The sequence below is a fragment of the Bison bison genome, unplaced genomic scaffold (genome assembly GCF_000754665.1).
Source record: "Bison bison bison isolate TAMUID 2011002044 unplaced genomic scaffold, Bison_UMD1.0 scf7180017864062, whole genome shotgun sequence".
NCBI classification, from domain to species: Eukaryota; Metazoa; Chordata; class Mammalia; order Artiodactyla; family Bovidae; genus Bison; species Bison bison.
In genome coordinates, this window is record NW_011494634.1 from 1,516,228 (window position 1) to 1,537,394 (window position 21,167).

Genomic DNA, 21,167 nt, shown 5'->3' on the forward strand with positions numbered 1-21,167 from the left:
AATGGCTACAAAGTTTCTGTTGTTGGAGTGATGAAAAATCCTGGAAATAGGTAACTGCTTTACAACACTGTGAACATAATACTTAATGCCACTAAATTGTATGCTTACAAAGGGTTAAAATGGTAAATTTTATGTTACATGTATTTTACCACAATTTTAGAAAACAGTAAAAACACACACACACACACAAACCACAGGAACTGTCTTGGGTCAAAAAGATTATAACATGTTAACATTACTTGGAAGGAAAACAAAAATGGCATCCCCTCTTACCTTTAAGAACCTTGTCAGTTTAAGACGAATCATCTGTTCAAGGTTCACAATTTGAGCTTCAATTCTCTTCACTGCAAAGTTTTCAGAATCTGAATGATGCTCAAGTATCAAAAAAAGAAAATCAAATTCCTTAATAAAATGAAGGAACATCCATAGTTTTTCCTAGGAAGAGCAATTTTATATAACTTGGATACAATTCTTCACCTTTTATATGCAAGAATGAAACATAAGGATAACTGTCAAATTTTCAACAAATCAAATAGATAACCTATGAAATGAAAAATCTGACAATTAAAAGTGCTATCCTATAAAACTACAGTAAAGATTAGTAAATGAATGGCCAGCACAATTATAAATTAATTGCTACTGGCACAGAGACACTTTTTTATCTTGAGACACATAAAAGAAAATGGTCCCATTCTGCACAGCCTTCTTCCCCAAGAAAGAACCGTGACTCAACAAAACCACATTTTAACAACATGAAGATTTTGTTATTATAAATTTTGAAACAAAATGGAGGAATTTTCACATAATATTTATAACCTTCAAAGTACAATATTAATACATGTCTGTCAGTTAGAAATAACAGCAGTTTGTTAGGCTACAGAGTTTAACATAAAACCAATTTACAAATGTGAAAAGCAGTAGTGGTCCAATATTCACCATTACACATGAATCTGTTTCTTCCAGAAATTTTTTTAAAAATTAAAACTTCAGTATCATGAAATATTAAAATAATACCCCAAACATGCCACAATCACTATTCACAAATAAAGTTAAAATGAAACATACAAAAATTCACTTAATACTGTTAAATAACAATAAACTACAAGATTTCCTGAACAGAAATGGTAGGACCCTGAATGTTTTACAGTGAATGTCAGGAAAATGAATTAAGTTATGACTCTCTTCATGATATATAAGCCCCAAATTTACATGACCATTTCAAAATATAGCAATTAAGATTTGCAGTTGGTAAGATGCACTAAACAAATAGTCCTTAAAAGTGAACACAAATGCTTAAAACACTGTTACCAACATCAAGGTGTATTTATGATATTCAAAAAGATGCATAATTAAAACTGTAATATTTACTATCTCTGGTAAACAGATAATACCTAGAATGCTTTAAAACAATCTTCCAAGTTCTCATTTCTCTCGTTTGTTATTTATCATGGCTCATTTCAAACACATATTACGTCTTTCAGCTGATTCCAAGTGAATGCTATTAAAACACACACATATACACATCTCTCAAATGAAATAAATTGTTCCCCAATGAAGAATCATCCATTCTAATTTTTAAAAGAATTGTATTTAAGACAAATAAACAAAACAAGATCTCTCATGTTTGACTGGACTTGTATGGTTTAACTAAATTAAAGCACAATGTAAAACAGGTTAAGTGTATTAGTATACAAATATCCAATAATATGCAGTAAATATTTCTAAAATGAGGAAAGGTAAAAATAAATAATTGTGGTACTTTAATTTACTGGTATGTAATTCAAGATCCCCAAAGTGTCAGGTATTCACTTGCTCGAATCAACTTCTGCATCACATGCTTTCCTAAACATAATGTGCTTATTGATTTCTTAGCTACTCTATTTGCCAATGTTCAATAAAAAATTATATAGCATGAACGTAAGAGTGTTCAAGTTGGCTCACTTATTTTACTGTTAAGCAAAGCTAAATTTACATTCCAGGAAACAATGCAGTTTAATTTTAAAAACAAACAAAAAATGCAGCAGTAAAACAATTTATGAGGAGAAACAGATGCATTCACATATAATAAAGCCACTGCAACTTCTTCAGGCATCAACTGTTGTGTTAAATAAACAGACAGTAGTTATTTAGCAGCAATGATTCCGCAATAAATAATGCACTGTGTTTCTCAGTCCTGCACAAAAATTGCAGCTATAGTTACCATCAACAGCTGTAACCTACTGGCTCTAATGGCAGAGAAGACCTTAAAACCAACTGTACAAAAAAATTGTCACACTGTGACAACAAATATAAAAACAATTTGTAGGTCTGAAATAAAAAGACTCCACTGTGAAGAGGACAGTGTAGACAAACGAAGATTCCAAGTCCACCAAAAGAAATAATTGCCTTCAGATATGAGTCCTTGATTGATAAGAAAGGCTGGGGGCTGGGCTTGAAACCATGTTATCAGACTTAAAAGAGCATGCTCTGTCTTCTGTTCTTCGCATGTCCTAAAATATAAAGTCATTTTATGAGGCAGTTCAAGGTTCAGTTTTATCCCACAAACAGTATTTGGTGACTCTATGAAGCTAATGTTCCCACCAGCAAAAGCTAATTCCATGGTAAGAGTGATCAGCTCTGTCTTAAAGGACCCTCTTGTTGATGGGGTCAGTCTACAGCTTCTATGCTTCGAAGTGATGAACCTGATGACTAGGGGAGCACAGATGTGTCTTCTGCCTCAGGTGCCAGGGGTGGCGGTCAGTGATCAAGCCAGGTCACTTGTAAGAGGTCTCTGTGCCATCTGCAGCTTTCAGGATCCCTGATTGGACTCAGTCAGATTCTCTCTGAAGAATTACTGAGCTGCCCACATCATACAGAAAAGTGAGTATGTGCAATGCTAAACATACACCGCTGTGGAATGCACTGTACATTGGTTTTTACATAATTTTACTGATCAATTTATAAACCAAAAACTTGGTTCCACGCAATATTTCATGAACGACATGTGAAATGGTTTATGACAAACACACCTGTCTCTGGATAAGAAGAATTTCGAAAACCGGGGTCCTTTTGCAACTGAATCTCTTTCAAACTGAATATTGATACACCTAAAATGCATAGACAAAAAACAGCAGATGAAAGCCTATCATTAAAGCAAATATAATCCAACTAGACACAAAGCATCTAAATTATATACTGAGTGAATGTGAAACATTTATACTACATTTACAAGGTTAGAGCCCCACTGAAGTATTTTCTCTTTTGTTCCAAGGTTTTGAGAAGAAAACCAAGCCAAATAATCTCCCCTCAGAACCTTTCTCCTCCAATCTGGCTTTAAATTAGGCTGTGAGTGTGTGTTTCTCTGAGGAGAATGTACACTGTTTATTTCTAGGGCTTACTGAGGTTGGGAGACCTCATCAAAATGTATTACTCAGTTTTATTCTATCCTTTATCCATTTGTCTTATGATGGCAGTGAAGGTCCAATCCTCAAACTATCTTGAGAATTTTACAGAAAAACAAGAAATAGGTTTATACACCTTTCCTGCAACTCAAACTTTAAAACTTGATATTATTAGTAATAATGAAATGTAAATAGCATCTTAAAAAATACTTGTAATTCATCTTTCTCATTTCCATCTCTGCCACAGAGGTAGTCTTTCATTACAAAATATCCTTTAGGTTCTAAGTGAAAAGTCATGAGGAGTCTTGATTCCAATTAGAAAACCATTGTCTAGTAAATGAGAATGGGAAATTAATGAAAGCTTTTGGTAGCTCATTTCCGAAATATTCTCTTAATTCCCCATTCACCTTGCTCAGTTTTAAAGTAATATATTGGGGTAATTTTTAAGAATGTTCTGAGTAAAATCAAGCAGTTACCTCAGGCATGAGAAATCAGCTATTTTAATGACAATATGCTCAACTCTGTCATGGGGCTAGTTAAGTCTGAGTGAACACAGTTAAGGAAAACCATCTTCATGTCTTAAAAAGGAAATTTACTTTCACGAGAAAACTAATGTTTTGGCTGTGTTTCATTACGACTTGCTTGTAATCCATTTTTAACAACTCTGAATCAAAGTAATTCAGATTGGGCCTAATGACAATTGGCCCAATGCCATCATTGGATGGCATTTTCCAGCTTAAGTCCAATAAGACTAATGACCCACATAGAAGTGCTACTGATTTCTTAAGAGTCATAGCAACATGCTCAGTGTTAAAAGAAATAAATTAAAACAGGTAAATAAGACATACGCCTCCCTTCAAGGGTTTCTGATCTAATTACAATAAGACCAGAATTTTAGGCTTAAAAAGCAATAGTCCCTTCCTCAACTCCTAATTCACCCCAGTTTCCAAACCTGGATAAAAATAAAGGGGATGGAAGGACACACTCTAGAATTTCTCTTACTTTCAGGTAAAGCATGTATTCTCGGTCCCAGACTTCGAAAGTACACATGTTTCATGGCCTCTTCTGCTGAAACCCTTTTCTTAGATTCATACTGTGAAAAACCAAAAAAGCAGCTTCATTAATTTTTTTCTCTAAATAATGGAAAAAGCATGTGTGAGGGGTAGGGGACACACACACCAATTAGCATGTAAATGTTTAGAGCTACCGTTAGCTTGATTACTTAATACTTAATAAAAATTACTTATTTTTAAGAACCAATTTACTATGCTCTAAATTGAGTTACTACTGAGCTTGTGTAGCAATGATCCCAGTTACAAATTTCCAAAACAAACCTGGATCTTAACTAAAGATTAAGATTCCTTATATTTTCTGAAGTGATGGGAAAAAAAGCAAAATATCTGACCTATGGTGTTACTTTTCTTCATGAACAACAAAGGATTATTAGAATGTAACTAATACCTTTAAGAAAGATATTATTAAATTACCTATTCAATACCCATTTCCCCTTCTTCCTTCATGAGATAATGTAGATTTAAGGCATTCATGCTTCCAACTCTGACATAAGAATCATGACTATTCTAAGTTTAGGCTAATTATGGCAATCCAGCGCCTCAATTCTCAGCCTCTCTTACAATCAACATTCTAGCTATATGAAGATTTCGGAGACATAGGAAGAAGTCCTTAGAGGGGTTTTGGAAAAGCCTTTGCTGTGCAGATACATGAGGACTAATGTGACTGACACACTCTTATCCTCTCTGTCGTTTCTGCTCTGAATGCAGATATGGATGGATTTGGAGGTACAACAGCCTATAGAGCATAGGGATAAGGAAAAAAGAAAGCGAACATAAGAAAACATGAACTGCAGAGAACATGGCCTTGACACAGTTCATCAGTGCCAGCAGCTAACTATCTCAGTGAAGGGAATATGCTATGCACATTTTTATATGTCTTTTTTTCTGTTTCTACATAGTCTGTTGGAGAATCACCAAGAAAGTTGACGGACAACAGCAGCAATTAGCAACTATCTCTTTGGCTTCTATGATCGCCAATAATCACCAAAAATAAGCTTCAAAAAAAAAAATATTCCCTTCACCTCAGACTGTTCTGGGTTACAAGGAGAGACCCATACACACTAGGAGAAACCATATTTTTTCACCTAAGCACGTGTCTTAAGTATGCTAGATATACTGATCCCATTCTATAGATGAAAAAACTAAGGCTCAGAGAAGTTAACATACCATTTAATGACTATAAAAAAGATGTAACTTACCTGAAGAAATTTTGTTATCAACTCAATTCCTTCAGAGTCTAACCTAAAAACAAGGAAGGACAAGTAACAATTTATTTATTAATCTTAGCTGATAGCAACTTTCTAAATAAAACTATTTTCCAAGTGTTTTCATCTGCTAAATTCAACTGCCCTAAAATAGCACACTTTGCTGCTTTTCAAACAGATTCAAATCTGTTTTATCCTTAAGATTTATCGTGCCACTTGTTTAAGAAGAAATCACAAGTAACTGGGCATCAACTCAAAATTTCAATATTCAAGAGGAAATTAGAATGATAGAATTTTAAAAAATCACTATTTTATCTCTAAACAAAATAACCTGTATTATTGAAAAAAACTTCAGTAAACTAGATCTGTTTTCACAGTGTTCTAGTGAAGGCAAGAGTACAACGGCATCATTTCGTATTATACAGGTGAAAACACAACGGTAAGAGACCTCCAAATTTATCATTGTGGTTCAAGATAAACAGAGATGAATCACTCAACAAATTTTTACAGGACAATATGCTGAAGGTTGGGTACTAGAAGCTATAAAGTTCAATTTAAATATGCCTCAATAATTTCATAAAACTTTATTTAAAAGGGATACAAAACCAATGACATAATCAATAAAGACAAAAAATTGTAAGGATGGAATTAATAAAACAGGAGTAGAGGATTTAGGGGTTATCTTAAAGAGATAACCTCCTGATCAGAAGTCACAAGTCACAAATTCTATCATGCACTGATATTCACTGGCAAAAGCACAATTATGGAAACTGCCTCCTTTCCCTTCCATCTTAAGTGCTCTTAGTAGGAACTGTGGATGCTGTGGCCTAGAGATTCTCCAGAGTCTCCTAATCCTTTGCAGTCTGCCATTCTGACAAACACTCGGAACTCTGTGGCTACAAATAAAGTGGAAGTTGCTCAGTTGTGTCCGACTCTGCAACCGCATGGACTATATACAGTTCATGGAATTCTCCAGGCCAGAATACTGGAGTGGGTAGCCTTTCCCTTCTCCAGGGGATCTTCCCCACCCAGGAATTGAATCAGGGTCACCTGCACTGTAGGCGGATTCTTTTAAAGAATCTGCTTTAAAGAGCTGCAACTTTTTACCCTGGACATTACAACAGCAAGCAATATATATATGACAAAAATAGGATTTATGCTTTTATGCTAAAAGTCTAACACATTATATTATTCTTCCTTCTTAGGAAGTCTACTTAGAATGTTACCAGTTAGTTTAGTGACAAGGCTATCAAATCACATAAACACTTTCAAAATAGTTTTGGCACCAGAATGATCTTACTAATCGTCCCTATCTTGAGAATAAATGGAACTAGAGTGAGTATGTTATGTTGTGAGCAATGTGAATGGCTTTTGATTAAAACAGATATTTGCCTTATTTGGTATCTTGGTGCCCTTTTCACATCTATTTTTTCTTAAGGAAAGATGAAAAAATACAAAGGGGGTTAGTGATTCTAACGTTACTTACAGAAATGTAATACATTCCGTAAGTAAAAACATTCTCACTCAAATTTTAATGGGAGTCTTAGATGGATCTGAGGTAGGTCTGTAATCGGATGGGCAACATAGAGGATATGAAGGGTCAGAAAGTTCATATTCTTCAAATACAAATTATCATTAACACTGGCCAAAATTATGATGGGTCATCCTGTATAAGAGCCAAGATTTTGCCTATTACACATTCCTAAGTAAACATAGAATGTGCATGCTCAGTTGTGTCCAACTCTTTGTGACCCCATGGTCTTTGTAGCCTGCCAGGCTCCTCTGTCCATAGGATTTTCAAGGTAAGAATACTGGACTGGGTTGCCACTTCCTCCTCCAGGGGATCTTTCTGACCCCGAGACTGAAACCCGTGTCTCTTACATCTCCTGCAATGGCAGGTGGATTCTTTACCACGACACCACCTGGGAAGCCCGAAATATAGAATAATGGTATAGAAAAAATAAATTTCATCATGGTCTTCACAGTTCTGAATAAGGCATATATCAATGTTTTCCTTCTGGGAAAAGGAATATCCTACATAAACCCTAGAATTATATAATATATATATATTCTATGCTCATTTTATTTGTAGTTCAATTCTCTGGACTTACATAGTTTAGTGATTCTTGGTCACTGAATTATAAAATTAATTTGACATAGGAAGAAATTAAATTCTAAAATATTTAAGAATTGTGTATGTATATCAAGTATTTTTCCTGAATCCTTACCATGACAAATGGTTCGAAAGACTAAAAAGAAAAAAAAGAGAGAGAGACTAAAAAGAATTAAAAAAAAAAATAGTGTGTTCCCACCTTCACGTAAAGAGAGAAAAAAAATACCTGGGTGCGTGGTTAATTAGAGGCTGTGGTTTATATTTTGGAAAGTTGTAGTTCTTGAACTCATCATTTGAAGAAACACCTGGCCAATTTTCCTGAGATGGAGTTCCTGAATTTAAAAATATATATACTTATATAGAAATTTTTATACAGGCAAATATATATAGGCAGAACAAAAGTGTCTTAAATAACAATTTATATTTAGTAGATAATTTGACTGTTTCAACTAAAATTAGAATGACAGAAACAGTAAACATACAGACTTTTCAGACTAAGCAAAGATTCCACAAAAATGATGCCTAATTGACATCTAAGCTAAAATATTTCCTAATAATGTGCTAAAAGTCAATTTTCAATAATATTTCTCTTCTGTTTTTTCATAGAATCATTATTGCACAGGTAGAAATCAGTAAATAAAAAGCAGAAGTTATCTAGAAGGATTTTTATCTCAACATGAAAATTATAATTCTTATAACAGCTATTTATGTTAGTCTCAGTATCAAATTTATAAATATACATTTGAAAGATGTAGTCGTATCCAGCTACTCAATTACAGGTAACAAATCACTGAGAAGAAAGTTCTTTTGTTACCTAGCAGTCGGAAAATTAAGTGCAGTTCATCTTCCACAGTTGATCCTGGAAACAGAGGTCTTCCAGAAGCCATTTCAAAGAAAATGCAACCAACACCCCTATAAAATATACCATAAAAAAAAAAAGATGAGTAATCCGTTTATATATTATTAAGCACAAGAGTCTTTTCCCTAAGGCTGCCTCTCTGGAGAATTTTGTACTAGCCTGCTAGAAAATCTGCAGATTTCTTTCAGATATAACTAAACTAACTTGTTAACATTTAGCTTATCATCTTCCATACTTCTATATCCATTTTTCCCACTTAAAATGTCCAGCCCTCTTCTGCATGATCCCTGAAGAATACCACTAACCATAGCTAATAGTGATTTAATGCTTACTATGTGTTAGGCAGTGGTGGTCAGCAGAGATAGGGAGAAACAAATGATTCAAGATGTTTTTATGTAGGAAGCAGAGACAGAGCTCATAGATGTAGGGTAAAGTGAGTGAGAGTGAGTAAGACATAGAGAGAGAGAATGTGTTAAGAGAAGGAAGAGAAATGGATAGAGGCTCACTAAATAGATACTGTCTTCACCTGTGTGAAGACATGAGTTTAAGATAGGAGTCCTTCCTTTAAAGACTCACAACCTAGCAATTACGTATATATATATAAATTAAAATATTATATAGAAGATTAAATAATGGAGCCACTATGGCCAACAGTATAGTAATTCATCAAAAAATGTAAAATAGAATTGCCATATGATCTAGAAATTCCACTTCTAAGTATATAAACAAAAGAAAAGCAGTATCTCAAAGAGGTATTTGTACACTCATGTCCACAGCAGCACAACAGCCAAAACGTGGTAACAACCCAACTGTCCATCAGTGCATGAATCAATAAACAAAATAACATATATGTATAATGATTATTCAGCCTTAAAAATGAAGGAAATTCTGACACATAAAAAAGTCAAGTATCTATCTTTGCCAGGGGTAAACCTTGATGACATTTATGCTAAGTAAAATAAACCAGTCACAACAAAACAAATACTATATGATTTTACCTATATGAGGTACTTAAAAAGCCAAATTCACAAACCCAGAAAAACGGTGGAGGGAGAGGGAAATGGGGAGTTACTATTTAATAAGTACAAAGTTTTAGTCTGCAAAATGAAAAGAGTTGTGGAGACTGATGATAATGGATGCACAGCACTGTAAATGTACTTAATGGTAAATCTGGTTATATATATATTCCCAAAATTTAAAGAAGCTTTAAAAAGAAAAAATGTTTCACAATACAAATTATATAAATGTTCAACCCAAGACAACAACAAAACAAACTATATGATTTATCACTACACAAAGAGTACTTGCAGTAAGTGTAACCACAGTTCAAGGGAAAAAATTAGCCATGGGAGGCTAGGTTATAGTCAGGGAGGATTTATGAAAAACTATGTTTTGAAGGCCCTAGGCACAGGCCTTAGTCAGAGAAACAGAGTAGTCATTAAAGACAGGTGAACTGGTATGAATATAAGAGCAAAGCTGGGAAAGCCCAGGTTTATTTATGAAATATAGTTAAGTAGCCATTTGGCTAAATGGAAACATCTACGCTGAATAGTTTGAAGTAAACTGAAAAAGGAAGAGACATTTCATGAAGATTATTAAATATCAGATTGAAGAACGATACCTTATTCCATAACAGGTAGTGAATGGGGAAGCAGCAAATGTGTTTGAATAAAGGAGTGTCATGATCAAAGTGCCAGGTGAGGAAGATTACTACTGTATTTCACTGTTTCAAGATCAACTTAAAGCAAGTGGGTTTTGGTGAATATTAAATGATGATAAAAATAATAATTTTGTACCAGACACTCTTCAAAGTGCTTTATATATATCAGCTCATTTGGTCTTAACATTATTCACAGAACAGGCTTTTAAAGTAGTTATTGTTATGATTCTCATTTCCTTAAATGAGGAAACTGAGGCACAGGCCAGTAATTTCAAACTGGTCTTTAAACCTAGGTGATCCTACTTGCCAGAACTCTTCATCATTGTTTATATTGTCTCTCTTTAAAATAACATCTCCTTAAAGCCAAATACCAATCAGTATATCCTGTGTTAATGGCTACATTCTTTCAAAATTATAAATGGCAATAACATATGCATATATTTACCACATGTCAATCTGTGTTGAGTACTCTGAGGAACCCAGAAGCACATCAGGTGGCCGGTACCAAAGTGTGACAACTTCATTTGAGTAGGTCTTTGTGGGAACTGACTTGGCTCTGGCTAGTCCTTCACAGGGAAAAGAAAACAATTAAGAAGCAGCTAGAATGTATTTCCCAGTTCATATGACCACAACGATTGCAGTCACAAGGATGCCTGAGATGGCTACTCTATACCTTTTTGAAGCTTAAGAAAATTCGTTTTATGAATTTTTGAGTGTGCATCATCTTGGGTCAGCAAATCTTCATGTAATTAAACTAAATAATAATTCCACAGTCAGGGACTATGTTTACTTTTATGAGTGAATGCACCTGGTCTCAGTATCTGGGCTAATCTAAACTTAAGATATCTTCCTTCTAGCCATGATTATGCCAAAATTACTTCCTACTTCAAGTTAAATTAATGCAAAACAGGCCAATGATATTAAGATAAACAATTTTATTTCTTTCAGTTATAGGCTTATTGACTTTTAACCTGATTACAAATTTCATTTGCTGTACCAATTCTTACCAAAAAGCATGAAGTTATTGGTCCACGATCCTGTTAAGTTTTATTAATAATTCCCCTGCAGAAGTTTTTATTTAAAATCTTCTTTGAATAAACTACATTGTCGTTCTGTACTTCTTAAGTTTTACGTTATATAGTTAATATTAAAATACAATGAACCTGTCTTTGGATATCATTAGTTGCTGTAGCTAACACGTGCCATTCCTTTGCCTGTTGAATATGAAATGCACTGATTATCTAGGTATAAAGGCAAGAGCTTGCAACTTTCTCTCTCGAGCCACTAGTGTAAGAGTTGCTTTTATTACCCCCATGCCTCCAAATTCTTATCACCTAAAGAAGTAACTTTTTAAAAGATATCTGAAGAAATATAAATTTTAACATATACTTTATTTCAAACAGGAACTAATTCATCCATAGGCTGTGATTTCTGCTGTGTGTAACTATTATATCTGATTAAAATACTAAGTAAGAAAAATGTCATAGAAGGATAATTCAATACTTTGTTAAACCAGATAGTCATCTAAGTGAAACGAGAATTTTTGTTTTTTAAATCAGGCAGTATTCATAGTATTTTCATTTAGTTTAAGGGCTAAAGGATGTCACTGAAATAACGTTGACATTATTTTATTTAATTACAGATTTTATTCTACCATCCCAACTTGGTAAAATAAATTCAAAATTTTTTGATAATTAGCAAATGGGAGCAACTTTCGGATTCCTCTCCCTGATATACTACTGGTTTATGAGGGGAAAAGGACAGGCTTCGCGTTTGCTCTTCTATCCATACCACATCAAAGCAACTGCAGCTGTAGTTTCCTCAGGACCTTATTCTTCTCCCTCTGAGAGAATTCTAAACTATGGTACTTGCTCAAACAGGCTTCTGGTTCAGTTCACAATTAGATTTGCAATACTGGCATGAAATGCAATACATAATAATTTTGTCCAAACCAAATTAACTCAATGTGACATGGTATTATTATATAAGCCATTTTCTATTATTAATGAAAATGTCTATTTATATGAATACTTGCCTGATCACAGGAAAAGTAGAATTTTCATCTAGATCAACAACAACTTTATACCTCTGGAGATCCCCTGAAAGGGTCTCAGCACGCTTAGGGGACTATGGACCACTTCTGAGAACCTGTGATGTTTAGCATTCACTAACATAACTGACCACCAAAATTTTCAAATATCTTCCAAAAACTTCCAAACTCACAAAAAAGCAATCATACAGTGTCAATACTTGTTTTTTCTTTTAAACTTAACCACCTGGAACTATCTATAAATATCTCATACATTCCATACCAAAATCTGCTAGCTTTAATTCTCCTTTTTCATTAATGAGGAGGTTCTGTGGTTTTAAATCTCGGTGTAACACCTTTCTTCTGTGGCAATATGCCAAACCACGTAGAATTTGGTATAAAAACAGCTATGGAAACAAAAAACAGAAATTAGTCTTACAGATAATAGACATACTTTGGTGTAAGTTATGATAAACAGAAAAGCAACTGGCCTAGAATAGTCAAAGAAAAAAAAGGAACCATCTCCTTTTCCTTACATACTTATCTAAATTTTACAATTCATTATTCTATTCGAAGCATCTATTTTTTTAGTGTGAACAAATGAAACTTTATCTTAGTAGTAATAGTTCACTTGTTACTAAAAATGATTTTAAATAAATGTACCTCAAAAACTTACAGGTCTACTAATGAGGTTTATAGTTTAATTATGAAATTCTCACAAAACAATCAGTCTTCTACCATTACCCAACCCTCCTCCCCCTGAAAAAAAACTGATGTGGGACAAAGCCTTTAATGCAAGGCACTAGAGTTGGTGGCTTTATGAACATTTTGAAGTGTCAAAGAGATCGGTGCTGCACAGCTCTGGCAAATTACGTGCTATAAAAATAACCTAAAATAACCTAACCCAGCTTCTATCACCCACCTCCTGGGTACTTTACTTTCAGCACCTCCCACTCAGCCTTCAAAACCTGCTATGATTCAGAAAAGGGATTAAGCACTGTGGAGCTCTGAATGACTCTTGGAAAAAAGCAATTCCTATAAGGCTAATGGTAAACTTTTTTGTTGTGGATTTTGGTGGAAAAGGGAATATGAAAAGCAGAAGGTATTTGATTCTTTGTGGTTAACAAAAAAGAGCCTCAAGTCCACAGCATTCAGGAGTGTACCCTTGGTTTTCTTGGAAGGTGAAAAATAGCATTAGAACTTCGAGAATAAGCCAAGGCAGCGGGTGAACAGTGGGCCGGAAGAAATTGTAATTAGCAGAGCTTCTATACTCTACGTATTTGTGTTTTGAAAACTCTTAAATTACTACTTCCAAATATTCTCATTACTTTTTATATTTAACAGAGAATAAAATACTTTTCAACTTAATTCTGGCATGCAGACCTGGCTTAAGACAAATAAACTTCTCAAATCTTTGTCAAATTATGATAATTAAGGACAACTCTATTTCCTTAAACATAAAAACAACATAAAAGCCATAAGCAGAAGTAAACACAAATGAGATTCACAACACTTTGCCAAATAAAACATAAAATATGATGAAAACAATTCTCACAGAAAATACATGGAAAAGAGACTTAAAACTTAAAGCCCTATTCTAAAATTCCTACCAATGTGTTATATCCATATATTTTGAACTATTTTTTAGTAAAAGAAACTGGCTCTCCTTTATACCAAACTTAACTATTTAAATAAGTATCTTAAGTTTAAAAGTTAGTATCTATAGAACTGGAACTGTTGCAAAACCACAGCTAGGACAACCTATTTCCAGAACAGTCTCATGAACCACTGAGTGAGTTCAGATAAACAGATCTTTGCTAAATTTGGAGTAAATCCAGTCAAAGAAACCTACTGTAAGAACACAACTGTATCAAGGGTTTTTACTTGATCTTACTTTTACTTTTGGGCTTTATCTGGCACACAGTTTATGTCAAATTTTTCTATTATTACTTGCATCTTCACCCATTTTTCAGGTAAGAAAACATAATTATCTTTCTTTCTCTCCTAATAGTGCAGAATGGTATTTCCAGCCTAGTATTCATAATACCTATATAGCTTCCTGACCTTACGCACTAATTAGTACCTTCAAAAGTTGTTTCATAATTAAATACCATTCTAAACATGAGGACTTTGCCATTTAAAGGAGGCCCTTTGCAAAATATACTGTATCATTTTCATTTACCTTAAACATTTGGATTCTGATAAAACAGGCTTGTTGTTTTCTTTCTAAGCAGAATATACCTGTAAATGTTCTATATATATCCAAGAGAACCAATAATACTGTGAAAGGAAATGTCAGAAGACTTTTCTGTTTTGAAGCAGAATAAGGTTAAAAGTTTATTGAAGGGCTAAGCAAGGAAAACAGGTGGCTCTTACTCAAAAACCTCAAATTCCTCCGAAGTACTTACTGAAACTTTTAAAATGAAGTAGTTCTACAAAAAAGGCCTGATTCTAGGAAATACTACAGTATAGCAAACAGAAGTTCTGAGTAAATGTGTTCAGACAACAACAGCCTATTTAAAATGCGTAACAAAAAATTCTGAAGCAGAATAGTTATGAGACTGGCGTATTTCATTATGTAATGCAGTTTGTCTCTGCTTAAGTGTTTGTCTCTAAACAAAATTTTAAACCACACAGTAAGCATACCTTTACGTTGTGCATACTCATGATGTTTCCACAGTCATCCATGTACTGTTTTAGATCTTTATCCTGAAAAAACAGAGCACTATGTGATACATAGTTTTGAGAAGGCATGACATTTACTTATTTAGTTTTTAAAAATAAGTTTGCTTTTTAAAATTGAAGTATAGTTGCTTTTCAATGTTGTGTTAGTTTCTGGTATACAGAAAAGTGATTCAGTTATACATAGATATTAAATATTGTTTTTTTAAAAAAAATTAGTTGTTTTTTGAAGAAAGATACTGAATGTACCACACATAATTAAATGCTAATAATAAGAATGTCCCTGGGGCTGTTAAAAAATCCAATCTGTGATGTTTTATTATAGCAAAATTAAATACTGAAGTTTTATGAAATGCTTACCAGATACTCAAAGACCAGAGTCAAAGATTTATCTGTATGAACAATGTCATGTAATGTTACTATATTTGCATGTTTTAGATCCTTTAATAGTGAAACTGCAAAACAGAAAAGAAAGCCAATTATTTAGTCTGTGGTAGGCAGTCTTTTAAAAAACCCTAAGTTTAACATATGAAGGCCTGAATTTAGGAGTCTCTTAAAACAATTCAAAGGGATTTGTAGTAGAAATTTTAAAAGAATTTTTTTCCTTTTCTTTTATGGTACTGGGTTTGATATTTTTAATACTTCTAAGTTTTTCCCTATACTACATTAATACTCTACATAACATCTTTTTTTCGCTCAAATGTTAACCTATTGAGACTGTCCCAAGATATGTTTTCTTCTTCCAAACTGGCTTATCAGTCGCCTCAAACCGTTTTCTGGATAATCCTTTAAAAAAAATGGTACCATTATAAAAATATATTTACATCCTGAATACACTATTTATGGTCAGCTCTTCCCCCATGCACCAATATGTAACACTTTCCAATGCCAAGTATTTGTCTATGACAATGATCTTATGACTTCATACTATTTCTTCATAAGCTGTATGATAATGTATCTAATTCCTTTTTGTTAAATATTTTAGCTTTAGATATTGCTTCTACCCCCAGGGCCTCATTTTATTGTATTCTTTTTCCTCAATGAGATGCCATTAGTTGCGATGGCATATTATTTTCCAGTCATGTATTATTTCTATATCTGAGCTCTTTGTACTTACAAAAAATGAACTCTTATTACATAGCTTTGGTTTTAAAATGTTCTATATAAATTTGATAAAACATTCTGCTCACAAAAAGTACTAATTATACCTTCTCTTATTGCTGTGCAGGGTGCACCTTCTTCATGTTCCAACCGGATCTCTTTCAAGGCCACCAAATTCTCTGTCAATTTACTTCTTCCTTTATAAACTGTTGCATAGGTACCCTATAAAATATATTTTGAAAGATACATGAAAGCAGCATGAGTCTGTCTATATCATCAATACAAGAAAGAGCCCTACCTAAATTTCTGATTTCTAACCATGTGTTAAATTCCATTTTGCAGAGAAAACTCCACCATGACTGGTTTTGGTTTTCCTACAACTAAGAGGACTTTCAGTTCCCTGCGCACAGCTTCCCTACTCTTACAACCCTTCAGAGTACTTCAAAAGTAAAAACATAAGGAGAATATTTAATTTAAAAGTATTGTATTAACTACAACTACAATGGTATGTGAAGATTGAGGAAATTAAGCACATTAAGTGAAAACTGAAACTGTAACTAACATGTTATTAAAATTTTACCGATTTTCAGAATCTTTGAATGCTAGAGCTCTCCTTTAAAAACCAAATGTATTCTACAGATATCTTCTATTGTTGCCAAGACAGTTCTCAAACTCCCTTAAGGCCTCCCTATTAACTAATTCTATTATTTTCTTTGCACTTTATCACTCTGGGAAGCAGACCATTTCAAAACTAGTACCAGTAGCAAGATCAGGAAAACCTTGAATTTCATTTTAAAAAAATGAGCCAAGAATTTCCTTAACCTTTAAGATGTGTCTTTAGCTTTACAGATAGTATTTTGATTTTTCACAAGTTTGAACACATGGAATTTCCCATATGACAGCACAGTCACAGAGTACCAAGGAGCAAACTAAAAGATAGATGCCTATTTTGTTACCAAAAAAAAGCACAATATTTTGTGCATCAACAGGTTACAATGCTATTAAAAAAATTCATTTCTTCTCACACTGATGGAATAATTTCAAGAATTGAAGGGTATTTCTTTCTAATATTCTATTGCCTTTACAGGACAAGATACAGTCTTTTAGGTGATGAATAAGAAAAATATGTATCTTACATTTTCGACATAAGTATTAACTTACCTCTCCAAGCTTTTCCAATTTGATGTAGGTTTCCATTTTTCCAAACCCAATTTCTGACTGAAAGCAAACAATTATAAATTTAGTATTCTTCAAATTTCAATTCTTCTCTGCCTCAATATCTGAAACTCTCCTGCTCTTCGAATGTTTTGGAACAGAAAAATCTGATTAAATAGTAGAACATCTGTCAAATTTTAAAATTGGAACATTTAAAGGCTCTAAAACAAAGTTCACAATTAAAACTGTCAACTCATCTTTTTTACAAATTGATTCACATTCTGCTTTGAAAAATTTCTGTTCTACCTTAAAACTCTGAAATTTTAAGATATCACAGGCATTTTAGGATACAAAAGGATTTTATAAAAGATAACTACATGATTTAACAAATCACAAAATAAACAATTTTCCTACATATTTTCCTTCATCAGTCTTTTGTTTTCCCTAGGAAGGCCTGCAAACAAAACACTATTTCAGGTTTTCCCATCGAAATATAATAAGAAAGATAACCATATGTCATACTCTATGATGAGTCAGGAAATGCTAACACAGAAGAAGTAATATAAGTCTAAATCAGTCTCCTCCATCCCCCACAAAAAAGTGAGTTCTGAAAAGCATTCTTTTAAAAAACCTTGAGCTTGACTATTTTGTATGGAGTCGATAAATGAGGTAGATGGAATAGTCAAATATGCAATGGGAACTCAGTATTTAAAAAGTAATTAAAAAAAAAACACCGAACACAGAAGATTTAGGGGAAAAAACAAAATGATAAAAATGTAGAGACTGAGAGAGCAGAGATGGGGAAAAAAGTTAAAAAGAAGAGAATAAGAATTTTCTTAAATTCCTTTCTAGTACCCCTTTTGTAGATAGTGGAAAGGGCAACAGTAATCTAAAACTTCACTTCTCAGAGTGATACTAATGCCCTTAAGTAGCCAATGAAAGGAATAACGTTCTTTTATATATAACTCTTAAAGGTGTATGCTGGATTATTAAATTCTGTGTCAAATTCTGGAAGTTCAGATACACTTTTTATGGAGGTGTTGAACAAAATAAAAATGATACTTGACAATTTGACTTAACATCACTCACCGCTTGAAACAAAAAAGGTAAACTGCCCAAAACTGACAGTCAAAAGTAGCAGGGGCCTCTCAAAGGAACTGCTGTACAAGGAACTTTTTTACAAGACATATATATCACTTTAAAAGCCATGAGGAAAACTGAAAATTCAATGATACTCATTCAATTTTGGTAAACTAATCAAAACTGTGGTCACAGGTGGTGCTGGTGCTTTCACTGAAGGACTGAAAAATTGCTTCTCTCTGTGTACTCTTAAAGACTTTTTCCTATATACGGTATTTTCAAAAACAATTTAAGTGAGATTTTTGGAACCCATCATGATCCATCTACCCACACACTATTTTATATATGACTGACAGATATTAAGTCCTTATTCTGTATTGTCAATAATTATACAGGATAATAAAACTATAATAGACAACACTTTCCAAATACAAATGGGAGTTTTTTAATTTTAATATGGGAAATGTGGCAAAGAGACCACCATTTGATACATCAGAACCTGATTCTGAATAATTTTTTGATTTTGTAGTTTTTCTATAGTCTATTTACATATGATCTCACATAACACTTAAAAAAAAAGGCTAATTGCCAAGGTCACACAAACTATGATAGAGTGTTTATTTTCTTATACCTATTTTCTAGAATTCAGATGATTAAATTCACAAACATGGAACTATTTTGACATGAATTTCAAATCTCACCTGATTTTTTTATGAAGGAAAAAGAATAGCAAGAATAAATGGAAACTAGTATGAACAAAATAATCAATGTCCCCCCCACCCCCCCCGCAAGATATAATTAAAATGTCATCATCTGTAACAGTGAGAAGCACATAGAAAAATATAACTACAAGCAAGGAACTTTCTTTTTTGCCACACCACCTCTTGTGGAAACTTAGTTCCCCAACCAGGGACTGAACCATGCCTGCAACAGCAAAAGTACATTGTCCTAAACCACTGGACCACCAGGGAATTCCCTGGGAAATTTTTCTTATTAGGAGTTGGGAAATTTTATTCTTTTTTTTAATCTTAAGTGAATAAATACTAAAATGTCCTTATAAGATCATGTACACTTTTCTCTAATGGTGGCTTTGACAAAAATGCTTGTTTTTTTTAAAGAGTGGATAATTTAACTACAAATTCAAGACTGTAAAGACAGTACTGACTGATGTAGAGATTACCGTATCATATAAAGTATACAAGGAATAAACTATAAGAGATAGCTTATTATCTTATAGTTAATATGAGATATTATATTAACTATATAGCATAGCATCTATATTAACATTACATGAAATATTAACATTAAAAAGAGTCACTCTTTAAATAGTGAAATTCAGTGAGATCATTAAAATATATTGAAAGTACGTTTTTTAAAAAGAGGGTAAATACTGGAATTGACTGCCATAACCCAATTAAAGAGGTTTTGAATTGGGTTGACCACATTTTAATGATTCCCAACCTTTAGGATTTAGTAATTACATCCAATTTATTGCTTAACTGAATCTTTATATGGAATTTCTAGAAAATTTTGCTTGCATTTTTATCTGCTGAGCATGACAAGATTAACAATAGACATAATGACTAGCTTGTTGACACACTCTCCTACGGAAATTATTCAGAGGACAGAAGACAAAGCTCATTTATTCAACATTTACCAGGCATAATGCTAGGTATTGGGGATAGAGTGAAGAAGACAGACATGATTCCTCCTCTCATGAATTCACAATCTAGACTGATTTTCATCCTAGATTATTTTAGAATATTTTTAAAGTCTCATAAAAACAGAAATAATAGCTGTATGATTGGAACAATACACTCTGCATTTAAATACAATATAAAAATCTTCTTAATTCTGCTTCAAATGAAGCGAATTTTCTTCTGATACTTCACTGCTCTAAAAATTAGCCTTTTGGAAAACCAAACAAACTCCTGTTCAAACAGCTCTTATAGCTGAGTAATTTCACTGTTAAGTCAGAAAGAGACAGACAAACACTATATATTAACGCATGCACCTGGAATCTAGAAAGAGGGTACTGATGGACCTATGTGCAGGGTAGCAATGGAGACACTTAACTTCCCTGGTGGCTCAGACGGTAAAGCGTCCACCTACAATGCAGGAAACCCAGATTCAATCCCTGGGTCGGGAGGATCCCCTGGAGAAGGAAATGGCAACCCACTCTAGTACTCTTGCCTGGAAAATCCCATGGAGGGAGGATCCTGGCAGGCTAGAGTTCATGGGGTCCCAAAGAGTTGGACATGACTGAGTGACTTCACTTTCACTTTCAATGGAGACACAGGACATAGAGAACAGACCTGTGGACACAGTGGGGGAAGAAGAAGGTGGGACGAATTGGGAGACTAGCATAGAAACATATACATTCAGTTCAGTTCAGTTCAGTTGCTCAGTCCTGTCCGACTCTGGGACCCCCTGAATTGCAGCACGTCAGGCCTCCCTGTCCATCACCAACTCCTGGAGTTCACCCAAACTCATGTCCATCGAGTCGGTGATGCCATCCAGCCATCTCATGCTCTGTCGTCCCCTTCTCCTCCTGCCCCCAATCCCTCCCAGCATCTTTTCCAAAGACTTTCCCAGAATCTTTTCCAATGAGTCAACTCTTCGCATGAGGTGGCCAAAGTACTGGAGTTTCAGCTTTAGCATCATTCCTTCCAAACAACACCCAGGACTGATCTCCTTTAGAATGGACTGGTTAGATCTCTTTGCAGTCCATGGGATGCTCAAGAGTCTTCTCCAACACCACAGTTCAAAAGCATCAATTCTTCGGCACTCAGCTTTCTTCACAGTCCAACTCTCACATCCATACATGACC

At 33.9% G+C, this 21,167-nt stretch overlaps 1 protein-coding gene across 2 annotated transcripts in view; it reads right to left on the reverse strand.

Moving 5' to 3' along the window:
- CDK17 (cyclin-dependent kinase 17) overlaps positions 1–21,167 on the reverse strand; it is a 61,160-nt gene that overhangs the window by 18,549 nt on the left and 21,444 nt on the right. The window contains exons 6-17 of one of the 2 annotated variants that reach the window (XM_010836294.1): positions 17,264–17,320; positions 16,210–16,324; positions 15,362–15,456; positions 14,966–15,028; positions 12,603–12,726; positions 10,736–10,856; positions 8,586–8,683; positions 7,998–8,103; positions 5,653–5,695; positions 4,383–4,473; positions 3,009–3,086; positions 739–2,489 (exon numbers count right to left, since the gene is read on the reverse strand). In XM_010836294.1, the coding sequence (XP_010834596.1) occupies positions 2,452–2,489; positions 3,009–3,086; positions 4,383–4,473; positions 5,653–5,695; positions 7,998–8,103; positions 8,586–8,683; positions 10,736–10,856; positions 12,603–12,726; positions 14,966–15,028; positions 15,362–15,456; positions 16,210–16,324; positions 17,264–17,320 (1,029 nt within the window). In that variant the 3' untranslated portion in view covers positions 739–2,451. Of the gene's footprint in view, positions 1–273; positions 3,087–4,382; positions 4,474–5,652; positions 5,696–7,997; positions 8,104–8,585; positions 8,684–10,735; positions 10,857–12,602; positions 12,727–14,965; positions 15,029–15,361; positions 15,457–16,209; positions 16,325–17,263; positions 17,321–21,167 lie in introns of those variants that run through there. The other variant, XR_824975.1, reaches the window with a different exon arrangement.